This window comes from Martes martes (assembly GCF_963455335.1).
Source record: "Martes martes genome assembly, chromosome: 1".
NCBI classification, from domain to species: domain Eukaryota; kingdom Metazoa; phylum Chordata; class Mammalia; order Carnivora; family Mustelidae; genus Martes; species Martes martes.
This window is the reverse complement of record NC_137888.1, coordinates 76,178,616-76,197,979: the sequence shown is the minus strand read 5'-3', so window position 1 is coordinate 76,197,979 and position 19,364 is coordinate 76,178,616. Positions and strand designations below refer to the sequence as shown.

At 38.8% G+C, this 19,364-nt stretch overlaps 1 protein-coding gene across 1 annotated transcript in view; it reads left to right on the top strand.

Annotated features, from left to right (window-relative positions):
• Positions 1–2,220: 2,220 nt before the first annotated feature.
• IGSF10 (immunoglobulin superfamily member 10) overlaps positions 2,221–19,364 on the top strand; it is a 50,929-nt gene continuing 33,785 nt past the window's right edge. The window contains exons 1-3 of the mRNA XM_080821848.1: positions 2,221–2,249; positions 3,739–3,933; positions 5,719–5,848. Of these exons, the coding sequence (XP_080677974.1) occupies positions 3,740–3,933; positions 5,719–5,848 (324 nt within the window). The 5' untranslated portion in view covers positions 2,221–2,249; position 3,739. The remainder of the gene's footprint in view (positions 2,250–3,738; positions 3,934–5,718; positions 5,849–19,364) is intronic.

Below are 19,364 nucleotides of genomic sequence, written 5' to 3'. Positions count from 1 at the left end.
AACATGTCACAGTCCTCCTCCTGTGGTTCATCTTAGTGGGGGTCTGAGAGTCCAGAGTTTGATGAGAAATTGACTATGACCACAAGGTTGGTCATCAAGGAGCTTTGGAAGAAAAACTGTTGATTCCAAGAATCCACAAAGATGCCATATTTCCAAAGTAATCATCCAAGTTTGGACCTCACACATGAATTTTTAACTTAAAGAACCATGTCAGCTCTAAGGAGCTAAAGACCATGTTCCTATCACACATGCTTCTAGAGTTACTTGTGAGTCTCTGATTCTGTAATTTCACCCTGGTTACCAATTTATTACTAACTATAAATCATTCGAATGCTTAGCCCTTGGATATGGAACATTCCCGGTGTTTGGCTGAGTGAGGCAGCCGTGGGTCTGTGGTTAACTGGGAAGGCTCTAGTGCCAGGCTGCCTGGGTCTGAATCAACTTTAGTTTCTCTGCTTAAAAGCTGGAGTGACCTGGAGCAAGTCACTTTTCTTTATGTGCCTCAAAATGGAAATAACCTGACTACTTTCTTTTTGTTTTTTGGTGGTGTCCTGAGGTTTAAATGAGTCGGTATTTGTAAAATGCTTATAATAGTTCTTGTCACAGAGTAAAACCCCCAGAATAAGCTGTTATCATTCTAGGCAGTTATTTCCCTAAACTAGCAATTCCCAAAATTTAGCTACATGGGAATCATCTGGAAAGCTTGTTAACACACAGACTCCAAGGTCCCATCCCTACAATTTCTGATTGAGCTGTGGTTCTGGGATGGAGTCTGAGAATTCATTTTTTTAACAAGGCCCGGGGTGAGGGTGATGTTGTTTGCCTCTGAGTCCCACCGTTCTGAAGTATTCATTTCAAATTCCCATCAAAGACTTCCATACAGTATAACCAGAGAGAGTGAAACAAGGTCATTTTAGTTACATTAATTCAGTGTTTATGAGTCAAAACATTAGGAGCTCTGTTTACAGTCGCAGGAGCTATGAAACAAGGTCTCCGTCTAGGGGCAATTCCTGGACAGTGAGGGTGAAGAGGACGGGGGGAACACAACCCCAGCAAATAACTCCATTTAAACCCAGTTCTCTAGCGACCCTTTTCACAAGAGAGTTTCTCCAAATGGGCCAGACCGGAGATTCAAACTGCAGGTATCACAGGTTATCCTCGCCAACTCTCAACCTTGGAGCAGAACTTCGGGGAGCTACAGATAGTGGGAACTCAGCCGAACTCCGAAAGCCCCAAGCCCACCTGTCAACAGGTGAAGGAGGTGACGTTGGCATGAACGTCCACGCACTGAAACTGTCCTGCCCACCTGCTCCCGTTTGCCCGGGAATTAGAAGTCAAGGAGGAAATGAGACAGAAGGCAAAGAGGCGTCCCGTTGGCTCTCAAAAATAAAGAGGAGCTTGGTGGTCGTTTATTTTCCCTGTGCCGCAGAATCCCGGCGGAGTCCCCAGACACATAATTCAACGTCACCCCGGTCCCCGCCCCCCCTTCCCTCCTCGGCTCTGAAAGGTCCTGAGACCCCACGGCTGAGCTTGGGACACCGCGACGGCGTGAGCCCATTGGTCACCTGGGCAAAGAGGTGAGCGGCTCCGCCAATCCACTCCTGGCAGGGGACGGACAGGACGCTTGAGGGATTAGGGGCTCGGCGTGGGAACGCAGCGAGTCCCGTAGCAGGCGGCAGCTGGGGCGAGTGCACACAGAGGACGCGTAGGGGAGCGAGGGGCCATTAAAGCAAGCAGGAGCAAGTCACCTCTTCAGTGACTGATGCCAGGCAAGAGATGCAAAGATTAATTCAGTAGCTGGAGACTCTTATTGTGGGCATCTATGACAAATATGTCCAAAAATAGAGAAACTCCTGGGACCTGGGAGGAAAAAATGGAGTGATATTAATAGTTATATTTCAATGACAACTTTAGCGAGGTTTTAAAGCACACTGTTGAGGGAAGAGAAAGGAAATTTTAAAACTTCCACTTTTTCTTTTGTTTCTGTAACAATTATAATACAGGAACCCTTCTTTTGGCTTAACGTGGGCACACACGGGCTAGAGTTCCCTGAAGCTGTGGACGCCTTCCAGGTCTCTCTCCAGAGTATCATTCCTGAGCCGCAAGCCGAAAGACTAAGCCATTTGCTCCTTTGGGGAGCAGAGAAGTTTTTCTCACTCGGTTTTGGATACAGTTTTTCACTCACTGGTAAGATTTTCTATCTCTGCCTGGCTCAGGAGAGGATTCAGAACCAGGAAAGAAGAGCTCAGGTACTGTTAATTTCTATTTTGTTATATACATTTTTCAGGTTTAAATTTGTGGGAATGCACTGTCCATATGTTCTTGTAGAGTTGTGATTCTTTTAAATAACTCTCATGTGGGCATAACCCGGAACTTCTATTTTCTAGCTGAATGAATTACCTTTGTCCCACCATTTTTTTTTTTTTTTTTTTGCTTAAATAATGATGGAAGGTGGAAATGCTATCTTCAATATGTTCACTTAAAATTTTTGTAATCAGATGGTTGTAATGATAAAAGTCATGTGATTAATCCTATGTTAAATTTTAGTTTGGACTAAATTCTGATAATAATTCTGCTATCTTTATGTATATGAAGACTAGCAATTCTGCATCTATTTTTAGCATCGTTCATGGCTAAAAGATAGTTGCTGGTATAATCCCAAAGAAACCATTCTATCCCAAGGAATGTTGAGATTTATAAATTATGAAGGTCACTTTTCTTAGAAAAACACAATAAAAATTTTATTGCAATGCTTGTATATTCTGAATTTCAAGAGAAAATTAGGTTTGGATCCTTGAGCTTGCCCCATATATGGGTAATTTTGTTTTTCCAAGAATTTGAGCATATTTCTTCCCTTATGATGCTCCCTGACTCCCGTGGCAGAAAGGAGGTGGAAGAGGAGGAGGTAGTGGAGGAGCAGGAGGAGGAGGTAGTGGAGGAGTTAGAGGAGGAGGAGTAGGAGGGGGGGGAGGAAGTGGGGGGGGAGGAGGGGGAGGAGCTACTGTGGCTTATGGTTATTACACGGCAGTGAAGCATGCAACGTGTCTTTATTGGCAAGGACTAAAGGACATGTCTGAGATTTATTCACCCTTCCAGGGGAGTATTACAGCTCTTAAAAATGTTTTTGAGGAAGGTTTAATAAAGCAAAAAACAGACATTATACACTCAATGAATAAAGTGTGTTACAAATTTCATTTGGTCACATATATACACACGTATACACAGAAACATACACCACCTATGAAAGGCTGGAAGGAATACAGCAAAATGTTAATGTTTATATGTGGGTTGTAGGAATATGAGTCATTTTCTTCTACTTATTTACAGCTTCCAAACTTTCTATGATGCACACGGATTAGTTTTATAATCAGTATTTTGAAAGTTGGTCTAAAAGAACTAATGGGTAAACAGGAAACTAGGCCTTCTGAATTTCCGTTGGCATAATACCTTCATTATGGTCTCTCTTTTTTCTTCTTACTGACTCTCTAGGTCAAAGGCATTTTTGTTTTTCACTAAGAAGTGAGAAGCTGTGAAGGAATTTTCACAATAAATACTACACTTGATCACAAGGCTTTGCGAAGAGTAAGTTTTACCGTACAAGTTGTGAATGAATGAAGTTAGCCACTTATGACCTTTCAGAAAGCTCTCCCAGATAACAGACTTGGAGTGTGTAGTTGTACTGGAATTTAGCTCAAACCGTCCCTAGAACTCTGAGATGTGATTTTTTTTGTTTTCCAGGATGAGGGCTAAAGGCAGAGGAATCACCTGCTTGCTCATCTCTTTCTCCGTGACATGCCTGGTGGCCAGCCGCGGGGGGAATGCCTGTCCTCGTCGCTGTGCTTGCTACATGCCCACTGAGGTGCACTGCACATTTCGGTACCTGACCTCCATCCCAGACAGCATCTCACCCGATGTGGAACGTATTAATTTAGGGTGCGTGGGGCCCCTTGTCTTGTGCCTTTCTCAAGCAGACATCGCACTGATGCTTCATGCCCAAAATATCAAACAAAACTTGTGACTTTAGGAGATGAACCAAAATGGTATTTCTCTTCTGAAATAAGCACATGAAGATCTTAAGTTTGTGAGGGACAATAAGCAACATTTTCCTGGTAAGCTTTTACTAGGAGAAAGTTCTAGAACCTGAAATCACTCTTGATAGGATGAGAGGCCCAAGATTATAGAAGAACTTCATTCTGGCTACCTTTTTACTGGAAAATAGCATCTGTTAAGAATTAGAGTTGTGACCTATCAGGAGATGATAATAGGACACTGGAAATGTCCTCCCATATATAAAAGATACATATGAAAAGTTGGTTAGACCCTCTAAGAAGGCCCTTGGACTTCTTTTCATGCAAAGTGACTTATTTAAAATTCTTATTTAAAATTTAAAATTCTTTAAAAAATGTAAACCTAATTAAATCTGCTAAAAGGTGATTATATTTTAAAGGTTCGTGAAAAACTGTGGTGTGTGTGTGTGTGTATACACCCATGCAGTCCGATTTAACATCATGTGTCTGATAATAGGAAGTACCTACTCTATGCCAGGGATACAATAAGGAACAAGATGAATTATTTATGTCTAGAAGCTACAGTGAAAGGGAGAAGACAGATGCACAATAAGTAGTAAGAACCTTCAAAGAGCATACAAAGTTCCCTGGAACACTCACTAATGATAATAGGTAACACTGACTGTGCCCTTACGGCCATCAGGCACTGAGCAGGGCACTCTCCACACATTCACTCACTTAATCCTCAGAACACCTTTCAAGTCGCTTCTATTATTTGCACTTTATAGATGAAGAAATGGAGGCTTAGAAAGATTGCTGATTTTACCCAGGGTGGACCCACTACCAAGGCCTAGGTTCATAATCCTAGCCAAATTATTTGACCAAACTCTTTGGTTAAGAGTCCAGGTTTCTTTTTTTTTTTTTTTTTCCAATATTTTATTTATTTATTTGACAGAGAAATCACAAGTAGGCAGAGAGAGGGAGGGAAGGAAACAGGCTCCCTGCTGAACAGAGAGGCCGATGCAGGACTCGATCCCAGGACTGTGGGATCATGACCTGAGCCGAAGTCAGAGGCTTAACCCACTGAGCCACCCAGGCACCCCAAGAGTCCAGGTTTCTCAATCTCTACTTTATAGTGAGAAATTCTACCTGGGAAAGCAAGGGGTGGGGGCGTGTCCTCAAAGAAGGGGCTGGGCCTGACTGGGAGTCACAAGTAGAGAGAGGCAGAGCCAGCGGCATCCCAAGCTGAAGGAACAGCGCATGTAGAAAGGGTGGAAAATGAGGAGGGATGTGGCATATCCTGGGCAGGGGAGTGTGGACATGTAACCGGACGGGGAGTGGGTGCGCCTTCTGTGGCATCTGATGACTCGCAATATATGTCAAGCATTTGATTTTCTCCTTCGATCACAGGTTATAAAAAGTGAGGTACTGGGGACCTGGTGGCTCAGTCCGTTAAGACTCTGCCTTCGGCTCAGGTCATGATCCTGGGAACCTGAGATCAAGATCCTCCTCAGGCTCCCTGCTCAGTGGGGAGCCTGCTTCTCCCTCTCCCTCTGCCCCCATCACATGCTCTCTCTCTCTTTCTCAAACAAAATAAAATATAAAAAGGGAGATATTGGGTTTTGTATGTGGACGTGTGTGTGAGCACTTTTGCTTTGATAGCTGAACCACAGCTGATAGGCGTAGCTTATGCCTGTTGTTTCAATTTCAGTTACAACAGCTTGGTTAGATTGACAGAAACGGATTTTTCCGGCCTGAACAAATTGGAGTTGTTAATGCTGCACAGCAATGGCATTCATACAATCCCGGCTAAGACCTTCTCGGATCTGCAGGCCTTGCAGGTAAGACAGGGGACGGGGAAGGTGCAGGTTCAAGAGGCAAGATGTACCCTTGAATGGTGACCATTCCAGTGGAACCCAAAAATCAACATTCTGTGCATTAGAGGGAGACATCAAGGAGGATGTCTGAGACTGATTTCTTTTTAAATCCAATAGTTAGTGGAAATTAGAATAATAAGAAAATTCTGAGGCATTTTCTCAGATCTAGGCTAATAGAAAAAAAAAAAATCAATACCCAGGGATTACTGCACCTTTAAAACTTAATGCAGAAAGGCTACTTCTAGTCTTGTTCATCTGGGACTTGTTTTAGACAGAAGTTAGCTTTGTAACATAAATATACTTTTTAACTTTTTACTTTATTTATACCTTGTCTTATTCAAAAAATTTTGAAAAGTTATGGGGACTTCTAAGAATACACCAAATATGACAAGAATTACTACTCCAGTAAGTGAGAAAGTAAAGATAAAACACATCTAGGGATAAGAGAAAGGGGGATTATGGGGGAAAATATATGGAAAGATCAGTAGGTCTGATACATATGTTGGACTTAAAAATTTTAAAAAGCTAACTCACAATTCAAGATGCCTATCAAATTTTTTAAATACATGAAAAAAACTGTTCAAGAAAGACACAACCATATCTGATTTATTATTTTTTTAAATTTTTTTTACCAGTGTATATTTGACATACAATATTATACTAGCTTCAGGTGTACAATATAAGTGCTTCAACATTTATATACATTAGGAAGTGATTACTATGATAAATCTAGCTACCATTGGTCATGCTACAAAGTTGTTACAGTATTGTTAACTGTATTTCCTATGCTGGACATCACATTCCTATGTCTCATTTATTTCATAGCTGTAAGCTTGTAACTTTCAATAGCCTTACCTTATTTTGCCCATCCCTTCCCCCGCACCCCAGCAACCATCAGACTGTTCTCTGTAGCTATGAGTCTGTATGTATCTTTTTTGTTTTTTGGAGCCCACAAATAAGTGAAATTTTATGGTACTTGCCTTTCTCTGACTTATTTCATTTAGCATACTATCATTTCTTCCATCCATGTTGTCACAAATGGCAAGATTTTATTCTTTTTTATGACCAAATAATATTCATGTGTGTGTAGACACACATATCCATATATACATATACATCTTCTTTATCTATCTATTGATGGACACTTAAGTAGCTTCCATATCTTGGCTATTGTAAATAATGCTGCAGTAAACATATGGGTGCACATATCTTTTTGAATTAGTGTATTCGTTTTGTCCAGATAAGTATGCAGAAGTGGAATTTCTGGATTGTATGGTAGTTCTATTTTTAATTTCTTGAGGCATCTCCATACTGCTTTCCAGTTGCTGCACGTTTTGTATTCCCACCAACAGAGCACAAGAGCTCCCTATCCCTAACAACCTTACCAACAGCTGTTGTTTCCTGTGTTGTTAATTTTAGCCATTCCAACAGGTGTGAGGTGATCCCTCATTGTGGTTTGGATTTGCATTTCCCTGATAATAAGTGATGTTGAACATCCTTTCATGTGTCTGTTGGCCATCTGGATGTCTTCCCTGAAAAAGAACTGTTTTTTAATTGGACTATGTTTTTGGGGTGTTGAGTTTTGTGAGTTCTTCGTATGTTTTGGATACTAACGCTTATGGAATATGTCATTTGCAACTATCTTCTCCCATACCATAAGTTTTGCCTTTTAGTTTTGTTGATGGTTTCTTCACTGTGAAGAACCTTTTTATCTTGATGAGGTCCCGAGTCCTCATTTTGGCTTTTGTTTCCTTTACCTCAGGGGATGTACCTACCAAAAAATGCTAGGGCTGATGTCAGAGGACATTCCTGCCTCTGCTCTCTTCTAGGATTTTTAAGGTTTCAGGTCTCTCATCTAGGTCTTCAATCCATTTTGAATTTATTTTTGTCTATGATGTGAGAAAGTCATCCAGTTTCATTCTTTTGCCTGTGACTGTCCAGTTTTCCCAACCTCATTTGTTGAAGAGACTGTCCTTTTCCCACTGGATATTCTTTGCTGCTTTGTGGCTGATTAATTGACCATATAACTGTGGGCTTATTTCCAGGTCTTCTATTCTGTTCTGTTGACCTTTGTGTCTGTTTTTTGTGCCAGTACCATACTGTTTTGATTGCTATAGCTTTATAATATTCCTTGAAGTTCAGAATTCCAGTGCCTCCAGCTTTGCTTTTCATTTTCAAGATTGCTTTCGCTATTTGGGGTCTGTTGTGGTTCTACTCAAATTTTAGGATTGTTTGTTCTAACTCTGTGAAAAATGTTATTGGTATGTTGATAGGGATTGCATTAAATGTGTAGATTGCTTTGGAGAGTATGGTCATTCTAATAACATTTGTTCTTCCAAGCCCTGAACATAAAATGTCATTCCACTTCTTTGTGTCCTCTTCCATTTCTTCATTAATGTTTTACAATTTTCAGAGTATAGGCCTTTCAGTTCTTCAGTTAGGCTTATTCCTACCTATCTTGTTTTTGGTGCAATTGTAAAAGAGATTGTTTTCTTAATTTCTCTTCTGCTTTATTATGGGTGTATAGTAATGCAACAGATTCCTGTATACTGGTTTTATATCCTGTGACTTTACTGAATTCATTTATCAGTTTTAACAGTTTTGGTGGAGTCTTTCAGGTTCTCTCTATATAGAATGATGTCATATGCAAATAGTAAACTTTTCACTTCACTTACCAATTTGGATGCCTTTTATTTCTTTTTGTTGTCTGACTACTGTGGCTAGGACTTCCAGTACTATATTGTATAAAATATTGAGACTGGACATCCATGTCTTGTTCCTTACCTTAGGGAAAGGGCTGTCCATTTTGCCCACTAAGGATAATGTCGGTTATGGGTTTTCATATATGGCCTAATTATATTTAAGTATGTTCCCTCCAAAACTACTTTGTAGAGGGTTTTTATCATGAATGGATGTTGTACTTCGTCAAATGCTTTTTCGCATCTATTGAAATGATCATATGGTCTTATCCTTTCTCCTGATGATGTAATGTATCATGTTGATAGATTTGCCAATACTGAACCACTCTTGAAACCCAGGAGTAAATCCCACTGGATCAGTGTGAATGATTTTTTTAGTGTATTGTTGGATTTAATTTGCTAGTATTTTGTTGAGGATTTATGCATCTGTGTTCATCAGAGATACTGGTCTGTAGTTCTCTTTTTTTGTGATGTTTTATCTGGTTTTAGTATCAGGGTAATGCTGGCCCCATAGAATGAATTTGGAAGTTTTCCTACTTTTTCTATTTTTTGGAGTAGTTTGAAAACAGTAGGTATTAACCCTTTATTAAATGTTTGGTAGAATTCACCTGTGAAGCTATTTATCTGGTTCTGGACTTCTGTTTGTTGGACGCTTTTAGATTACTGATTCAATTTCTTTGCTGGTTATTGATCTGTTCAAGTTTCTTGTGTCTTCCTGTTTCAGTTTTGGTAGGTTCTATGTTTCTGGGAATTGATCCATTTCTTCTGAGTTGTCTATAGTTTTGAGTTGTATATAGTTTTTCTTAATATTCTCTAATAGTTGTTTGTATTTCTGTGATATTGGTGCTTATTTTCTCCTCTCTCATCTGTGATTTTATTTATTTGGGTCCTTTCTCTTTTCTTTTTAATAAGTCTGGCTAGAGGTTTATCAGTTTTATTGATTTTTTTGCAAAGAAGCAGCTCCTGGTTTTGTGGTATCTACTATTGTTTTTTTTAGTTCCTATATCATTTACTTCTGCTCTAATCTTTATTATTTCCTTTCTTCCGCTGGTTTTCGGTTTTGCTTGTTGTCCTTTTTGTAGCTCCTTTAGTTGTAAGATTAGGTTTTTGTGTTTTTTTAATAGAGACTTTTTTTTTAAAAGATTTTATTTATTTATTTGACAGACAGAGATCACAAGTAGGCAGAGAGGCAGGCAGAGAGAGAGAGAGGAAGCAGGCTCCCCGCTGAGCAGAGAGCCCGATGTGGGGCTCGATCCCAGGACCCTGGGATCATGACCTGAGCCGAAGGCAGAGGCTTAACCCACTGAGCCACCCAGGCGTCCCAAGATTAGGTTGTTTATATGAGATTTTTCTTCTTGAGTTATGACTGTATTGCAATAAACTTTCCTCTCAGAACTGTGTTTGCTACATCCCAAAGGTTTTAGACCATTGTGTTTTCATTTTCATTTGTTTCCATGTACTTATTCCTTGATTTCCTGACCTATTTATTATTTAGTAGCATGTTATTTGACCTCCATGTATTTGTGCTCATCCCAGATTTTTTCTTGTGGTTGACCTCTAGTTTCATAGGGTTGTGGCCAGAAAAGGCACATGGTATGATTCAGTCTTTTTGTATTTGTTGAGGCTGATTTTGTGGCCTAATATGTATTCTGTTTTGGAAAGTCTTTCATGTGCATTGGAAAAGAATGTGTATTCTGCTATTGAAGGAGAGAATGTTCTAAATATATCTGTTAAGTCCGTCTGGTCCAGTGTGTCATTCAAAGCCACTGTTTCCTTGTTGATTTTCTATTTAGATCATCTGTCCATTGATGTAAGTGCATTGATAAAGTACCTACTATTACTGTATTGTTTTGGATTCATTCCTTCGTTATTAACTGTTTTATGTATTTGGGTGCTCCCATGTTGGGTGCATAAATACTTACAATTGTTATATGTCCATGTTGGATTATTGCCATTATATAGGATTCTTCTCTGTCTCTTGTTACAGTCTTTTTTTTTTTTTTTAAGATTTTATTTATTTATTTGACAGAGAGAGACAGTGAGAGAGGGAACACAAGCGGGGGAGTGGGAGAGGGAGAAGCAGGCTTCCTGCCAAGCAGGGAGCCCGATGTGGGGCTCGATCCCAGGACTCTGGGATCATGACCTGAGCCGAAGACAGATGCTTAATGACTGAGCCACCCAGGAGCCCCTACAGTCTTTGTTTTAAAGCCTATTTTGTCTGATATAAGTATTGTTACTCTGGATTTCTTTTTTCTTTTAAGATTTTAATTACTTATTTGACAGAGAGTGAGAGAGCACAAGCAGGGAGAGCGGGCAAGGGAGAAGCAGGCTCTCCATGGAGCAGGGAGCCTGATGCGGGGTTTGATCCCAAGACCCCAGGATCGTGACCTGAGCCAACAGCAGACACTTAACAACTGAGCCACCCAGGGGCCCCTCCAGATTTCTTTTGACAGTCATTTGCATGATTAATGGTCTTCATCTCCTCACTTGCAATCTGCAGCTGTGTTTATGTCTAAAATGAGTCTCTTGTACGTGGCATATACTGGGTCTTTTTTTTTTTTTAATCTATTCTGTCACCCAGTATCTTCTGATTAGTGTTCAGTCCATTTACATTTAAAGTAATTATTGAGAGATATGTATTTATTGCCATTTTATTACCTGTTACGTGGTTGTTTCTGAAAATTTTCTATGATCCTTTATTTCATGATTTGCTTGTTTTCTTTAGTGAGATTTTTGGATTTCTTTCTATTGATTCTTTACATATGTATTAGTGATATTTTGATTTGTGGTTACCATTAGGTTTGTATATAACATATTCTACATATAGTAGTCTGTATTAAGTTGGTGATCTTTTGAGTCTGATCCCATTCTTTACTTCTCTGGTCCCTGTGTTTTAGGTATATGATATCATACTTTATAGACTTTCATTTTGTGAGTTCTTTGACTAGTTTTTAATATAAATATTCATTTTTACTGCATTTTTGCTTCCTACCTTCATACTGTCATTTTTGGTTTTTCCTTTCCATTCAAAGCTTTCCCTTCAATATTTCTTACAAAACTGGTTTAATGCTCATGAACTTCTTTAGTTTTTGTTGGGGAAACTATCTCTCCTTCTATTACGAAAGATAGCCTCTCTGGACAGAGCATTCTTGGCTACAGGTTTTTCCTATTCAGCACTTTGAATACATGCTACTCCTTTCTGGCTTGAAAGGTTTCTGCTGAAAAATCTGCTGATAGACTTATTGCAGGGGAAGGGGGTTGTATGTAACTGTCTTCTTTTGCTCCTTTAAAATTTTTTTTTATCAATATATTTTTCCATTTTAATTAAAGTACATCTTGGTGTGGATCTGCTCTCATTGATTTAGTTGGGGGTTCTCTGTGCTTCCTAGGTCTGGCTATCTGTTTCCTTCCTGAGATTAGGGAAGTTTTCAGCTATTATTTCTTTAAATAAACTCTCTGCCTTCATTTCTCTATTCTTCTTCCGGGACTCTTATAATACAAATGTTATTACATTTGATGGAGTCACCGAGTTCCCTATTTTTGTTTTGCATAATTCTTGTTTCTCTCTTTTGTTTAGCTCGATTACTTCCTATTACTCTGTCTTCTAGGTCATTAATTTGTTCCTCTGCTTCTCCCAGTGTGCTGTTTATTCTATCAAGTGTGTTTCTCATTTTGTTTATTGAGCCCTTTCTCTGTGCTATGTTATTCCTTATCTCTGTGTTAATGGTGTCACTGATGTCCTCCACCTTTTTCTTCAGTCCAGTAAGAATCCTTATGAACATTGCTTTAAATTCTCCATCAGACATGTTACTTGTATCTGTTTTACTTAGAACTCTGGCAGTGTCCTTGTCCTGTTATTTCATTTGGGACAAATTCCTTTTTCTTTTTATGTTGTCTGTCTCTGTGCCTGTTTCTCTGTGTTAAGAAAGTCAGCTATATCTCCTGTTATTGAGGGTAATGGCTTTATGAAGAAGACTTCCTGTAGTGCCCTGCAATGTAGTGCCACCTGTCTCCCAGGGCCTGGACCCTCCAGGATTATCTCCAGTGTGTGCTGCATGAGCTCTGCTATTGTATCATGGCTGCTTTATCCTTCAGGTCAGTTGTCTGCAGAGGCTCTCTGTCTGTTATTGGCAGTGTTTGGTCCCTGGCCTAAATGTGGTGTGTTTTAACTAAGTGTGCTCTGGTTTGCTTGTGAAATGAGACCTGTTGCCACTGCCGCCAGAACTGAATGTACACAAAACTCTCAGGTCAAGAGACATGGTGTTAGTATGGGTTTGGGCTGATCTTCTAAGGGAGGCAGCCTACTGCACTGGGACAGAGGCAAGCTTGACTGGGAAGGGCAGTTCTGGAGCTCAGGTAGGTGGGGCTTGGTGTAAGCAAGTTAGGTATTGAGTATTGGTGCTTCACTGGCGCTTGGCCCTGTGTTTTATACTGAGGTGCAGGGAAGGGAAAGAGCCTGCCAGTTCCTTTGTTCCTGGAGGAGTCTCTGAACAGTGCACCTCTAGGATATGCACCTGTAGTTGCTCCCCAAGCATCTTCAGATCACTGTTTCTACAGCATATGTCTGGGGGCTCTTTGCCCTGCCTTCTTTCCAAGTGAAGCCTCAATGCCCTCCAATCTTTCCCAGAGCTGAGCATACCAACCCTTAAAACTCCAGGTTTAAAGCCCTGCTGTTTGCAAGAACTCACAAAATTCAGGCCCTTTCACTTTTCAGACCAATTGCTACGGGCATTCATTTTCCTCATGCAACCCCTTGTGTGTTAATCTGTTTTTTGCCCTTCTCCACGACCGCAGCTCCCCACCACAGCAGCCGCAATCCATTTCTCTTCCAAGCTGCATCTTTCTACTTTCTACCTTTAGTTGTAGAGTTTGCTCTTCCAGTCTTCAGATGAATTTCTGGGGATTTTAAGATGATTTTATCTAGTTGTATGTGTGGATGAGGAGAGCCTAGGGTCCTCCTACTCCACTGCCATCTCCCTCACACACCTAAATAAATTAAAAATTTTTAAGAGGATATAATATACTTGCTTATAACTATAAGCAAGATCATTTCCAACATTCAGAGTGCACTCCAGAGCCATGGTCCACAGGACTCAAACGAATCAAAATCAAGTAGTTCAAATAACCCCCACTGAAGGAGTTACCTTTTTATGCCAAATGGCCTAGTTAGTGATTTTATGTAACTAAGTTTCAACTTTCCCCAAAATTGCTAATTTAGATGGAGCAGGTGATGTTGGCCATAGCACAGATATCTCCTTGCTCAGCTAAAAGATAGTCAAAGGCTATCCTATTACCAAGAACTATGTGGGCCAGATAGCCTAAGGATCTTTGTTGGGCAGGTCTTAGCGATGGGATCTGCAATATCTTCGGTAGTTAAAAAGAAGTTCCTGATCATATCTTTATTTGTTTTCACTCCTAACCAGGCAAGTATGGCCCTGAATCATGAATGCCTCCTGGTAGGTCTTTTCTAACTCAGTGATATAAATACAGGAAAGCTGATTGATGAAGTATCTTAGTTGTCTATGTACAGTTAGGGGCACGGTTAGATAACCTAGAAGGCATTGCCCAGCTGTGTGCCAGCCACCTAGACATTTTTAGGCTCAAGAAGAATTATAACCATCACAGACAAAGACAAATCCTGTTGGCACACAGACCATTACCATTAGGGAGGTACTACTAATGGATTTGTTCACAAGGACTGCTGCGTTTACTGGTTCAAGCCAAGGGCCAGTCAGGTTTTTCAATGCATATAAGAAGAGAAACCCGAAAACTGAAATAGAGTGTTGTTCTAAATGTCTTGCAAAGATGGGTGCTGCTGGTAAGTTTTCTTGGGGAGAACAGATATCACCTAGATAATCATGGGAATATGGGGGTGCAAATGTACCAAGATTAACACAGGTATTTGTGTTTGATGGGAAAGTACAGTTATTTCTGGAGAAAGGTAAAAAGGCACTGGATATTCTAGACATGAAAGTTGAACTTGGTAAGAGATTTCTAAGGGGCTAGGAGGGGCTGATGATTGTAGTCTGCAATGACATTGGATATAGAAGAACTGCCTATAAGGAGCACCAGGAGATCTCTAGCATCATGGACAGATAAAAATCTTTGACAAATCCAGCAGTGTGAAGGTTACTGCCTTTGGCAATGGCCTGGGAGATATGGATGATAGCATTATCTTTCCAGGCGAATGCCAGAGTGAAGACAAGGAGGAGGAGGAGAAGGGTTTCTTGTTAAAGTATGGGATTTGGATCTGTCATTTGGGGCAGGAGCCATCTACCTCAATGTCAGCTACCTCTCTTCCTTATCAGTTTGATTCAGAGGTCTCCAGCAACTATAGACGACCAAATGTCATGTGGAGCTTTCTTTAGCTGTGAGTAAGATGTGCGTCTAGTCCCACGTAGTTTTGCAGCAATGCCAGGTCAGAAGCACTTGGTAAGGTCCCTTTCAGTGGAGCTTGAGAACCATCTTCTAATAATGTTTCCAAAATAATCACCAGACTCCAATGTGGCACTAACATCCAAATATTTTAGTTTTTCTGTAACGACAAGCCAAAAGTAGATAAACCTGTTTAGTAGTTAATTTTCATTTTTTTAAATCTTATCAGGAAGTGATCTAGATATTTAGTGAGTTCACCCTCACTCATCACTCAGCAAAACTGTAAGTTTTCAACGTACCAAAAAGATTTGGAAAAATTTAAAACTTTTTGTCTCTTCTATTTGTACTTGACAATTGTATCTAGATTACGCATGAAGAGTTCATGACACATCAAAGAAAATCAACCATTATTCTAAGTAATTTTTACTGACAAACACAAGAGATATAACATGAATTAAGTAAGTTCAGCAGAATAAAAGTGAAGATTATCTGTATTATATTCAAGGTTTAATATCTCTATAAAGATATGCCTGTTTTAATTAAGCCAACAAACTTAAACTTGATCATCCCAGATCAAGTGAATTTGAAAAACATTTGAATTAATTTCTATTACATTTGACAATATAATTCATATAAGCATTTAATTTTCTTTAAGCCAATTCAGCAGAGCTCTGGTACACATTAATTTCAGCAATACCATCTGGAGGTAGAAAATACCACATATCTACAACACACATATATGACACACATGAACATAGAAACAGATGTAGAGAACTTACATCTTCTGTTTTTAAATTACTGCCATGAAACAGGTACAAAACTCATTCATTATAAAGGTTGAATCTAAATTTATTTCTCTAGTAGGTGGAATAAGTTAAACTTATTTGATAATAAAGTTATTAAATCTTTTCAAATATCTTGCCCAGTGTCAGCTGGAACAAATAGTAAATATTTCTGGCAGTGTTAAACTCCTGAGCTTTTGTCAAAGACGGTGTAAAAGATACTATCTTCACAAGATTGAGAGTCTCTCCCAAAGATAGACAAAGAAAGAACTAACAACCTATGTTTTCCAGACAATCAGAAAGCCAAGCCAAGTTCTTAGGATACAAAAAGAAAAAAGGACAAGGATGAGCCAATGTGAAATTTTGTTTCTCTTGACTGGGCTCAGAAAGTAATCGATTTACAAAAACTCTTGAGAATCCTATCTAGGTTTAAGACGTTCTTTAACCATGGCCTTTGATCAAGGAGTGAAACATAATCTGAAAAGAATTGCCTATGTCCTTGGATGGTCTTATTTTAAAAAGGTAACTGTTTAATAGTCTCTTCAGAATGGATGTATCAGTATTACAGTCTTTTAGGTACATTTTCTCTCTCTCTCTTTTTTTTTTTAAAGATTTATTTATTTGAGATACAGAGTGAGCAGGGGGAGGGGCAGAGGAAGAGGGCAAGCAGACTCCCCATTGAGCAGGGAGTCAGATACAGGGCTTGATCCTAGGACCCTGAGATCATGACTTGAGCTGAAGGCAGACGCTCAACTGATTCAGCCACCAAGGCATCCTCTCTTTAACTTCTCATTAACGTTTTGCAATGAATCTTTCAATGAAACTGTTTCAGAATTTTGGAATCTTTTGGAGGCTTCCAAATGCCAGTTGAAATAGGTATCCCTTTCTGTTTATTTGGGAACCCTTGCTTCCAAGTGCACTTCATAAATTACGTACAATTGGAACATTAATTGGAACATTCCCCTAATGACCAGTGTTTTGATGGCTGCATAGCATTCCGTATATATATTACCACATCTTCTTTATCCATTCATCTGTTGATGGACATCTAGGTTCTTTCCATAATTTGGCTATTGTGGAATTAAGAAGAAAAATTCATTACTTTTTATTTTTCTTTAAGTATTATATATTACAATTTTTAATATATTTTTAATTCAGTATAATTAATATGCAGTGTTACATTTCAGGTATATAATATAGTGATTGAATAATTCTATACATTACTCAGTGTTCATCATAAGTGTATTCTTAATCCCCTTCACCTTTTTCACCCATCCCTACCCCCCAACCTCTGCAATGATAACCATCAGTTCTCTATAGTTATGAGTTTGTTTTAGGTTTGTCTTTTTTTCTTTGGTTGGTTTCTTAAGTTCCATGTGTGAGTGAAATTGTATGGTATTTGCTTTCTCTGGCTAATTTCACTTTGTGTGTGTGTGTGTGTGTGTGTGTGTGTGTGTGTGTGATATAAATATCTCCATTCATTTAGTGATAGAAACCTGGGTTGTTCCCATATCTTGGCTATTGTAAATAGTGCTACAGTAAACATAGGGGGATGCATATATGTTTTTGAGTTAGTGTTTTTGTATTTTTTGGGGTAAATACTCAGTAGTGCAATGACTGGAACATAGGGTAGTTTTACTTTAAATTTTTTTCAGGAACCTCTGTGTTTTCCACAGTGGCTGCCCCACTTTGAGTTCCCACTGACAGTACACAAGGATGTCTTTTTTCCCACATCCTTGCCAACACATGTTATTTGTTGTGGTTTTGACAGTAGCCATTCCTGGCAGTTGTGAAGTGATACCTCATTGTGGTTTTGATTTGCATTTCCCTGATGAGTGATGTTGAGCATCTTTTCATATGTCTGTTGAGCATCTTTTCATGTGTCTGTTGGCCATTTTTATGTCTTCTTTGGAGAAATGTCCTCTGCCCATTTTTAATTGGATTATTTGGGGGGGGGGGTGCTGAGTTATAGAAGTTCTTTATATTTATTTGGATATTAACTATTTATCAGATATGTCATTTGTAAGCATCTCCTCCCATTCTGTAGGTTGTCTTTTAGTTTTGTTGATCGTTTACTTTGCTGTGCAGAAGCTCCTTATTTTGATATAGTCCCAATAATTCATCTTTGCTTTTGTTTCCTTTGCCTCAGGAGACATATCTAGAAAAATGTTGTTATGATTAATGTCAGAGAAATTATTGCCTATGCTCTCTTCTAGTTTTGTTACGGTTTCAGGTCTCATTTAGTCTTTAATTCATTTTGAGTTTATTTTTATATATGGTATAATTAAATGGTCCAGTTTTCCCAACACCATTTGTTGAAAAGATTTTTACCTTATATATTCTTGCCTCCTTTGTCATAGAATAATTGACCATGTAAACATGGGTTTATTTCTGGGCTCTCTATTCTGTTCTGTTGACCTATGTGTCTACTTTTTTACACCAGTACCATATTGTTTTGATTACAATTTTATAGTATATCTTGAAATCTGGGATTATTATACCTCCAGTTTTGTTTGTCTTTTTCAAGATTGCTTTTCCTATTCAGGGTCTTTTGTGGTTCCATTCAAATTATAGAAATATATGTTATAGTTCTGTGAAAAATGCCATTAATATTTTGACAAGGATTGCATTAAATTTATAGGTTGCTTTGGGTAATATGGACATCTTAACAATATTTTTTCTTGCAACCCATAAGCATGGAGTATCTTTCCATTTCTTTGTGTCCCCTTCAATTTCTTTCATTGGTCTTTTGTAGTTTCTAGAGTACAGGTCTTTCATTTCATTGGTCTTTTGTAGTTTCTAGAGTACAGGTCTTTCATTTCCTTGGTTAGGTTTAGTGTAGGTATTTTGTTATTTTAAGTGCAATTGTAAACTGGACTGTTGTCTTAATTTCTTTCTGCTACTTCATTATCAGTGTATAGAAATGCAACAGATTCCTATATGTGAATTTTATAACCCACAGCTTTATAGAATTTACTTATCATGACATCTGCAAATAGTGAAAATTTCACTTCTGCCTTACCAATTTGGATGCCTTTTATTTCTTGTCTGATTACTGTGGCTAGGACTTCCAATACTATGTTGAATAAAAGTGGTGAGAGTGGACATCCTTGTCCTGTTCCTGATCTAGGGAAAAAGCTCTGTTTTTCCCCATTAAGCATGATGCTAGCTTTGGGTTTTTCATAGATGGCCTTTTTATGTTGAGGGTTTTTGTCAGGAATGGATGTTGTACTTTGTCAAATACTTTTTCTATATCTATTGAAATAATCATATAGTTTTTCTCCTTCCTTTTGTTAATATCATGTATCAGGCTGCTTGACTAGCAAATATTGAACTAGACTTGCATCCCAGGAATAAATCTCACTTGATCATGGCTAATTTTTTTTAAACTGTATTGTTGGATTCAGTTTGCCAATAATTTGTTGAGGATTTTTTGCATCTATGTTCATTAAAGTATTGGCTTATAGTTCTATTTTTTTGTAGTTTATCTATCTGGTTTTGGGATAAGCCCTCATAGAATGAATTTGGAAGCTTTCCTTTCTCTCCTATTTTTTGGAATAGTTTGAGCAGAATAGGTATTAACTCCTCTTTAAGTTTTTGGCAAAGTTAACCTGTGAAGCCATC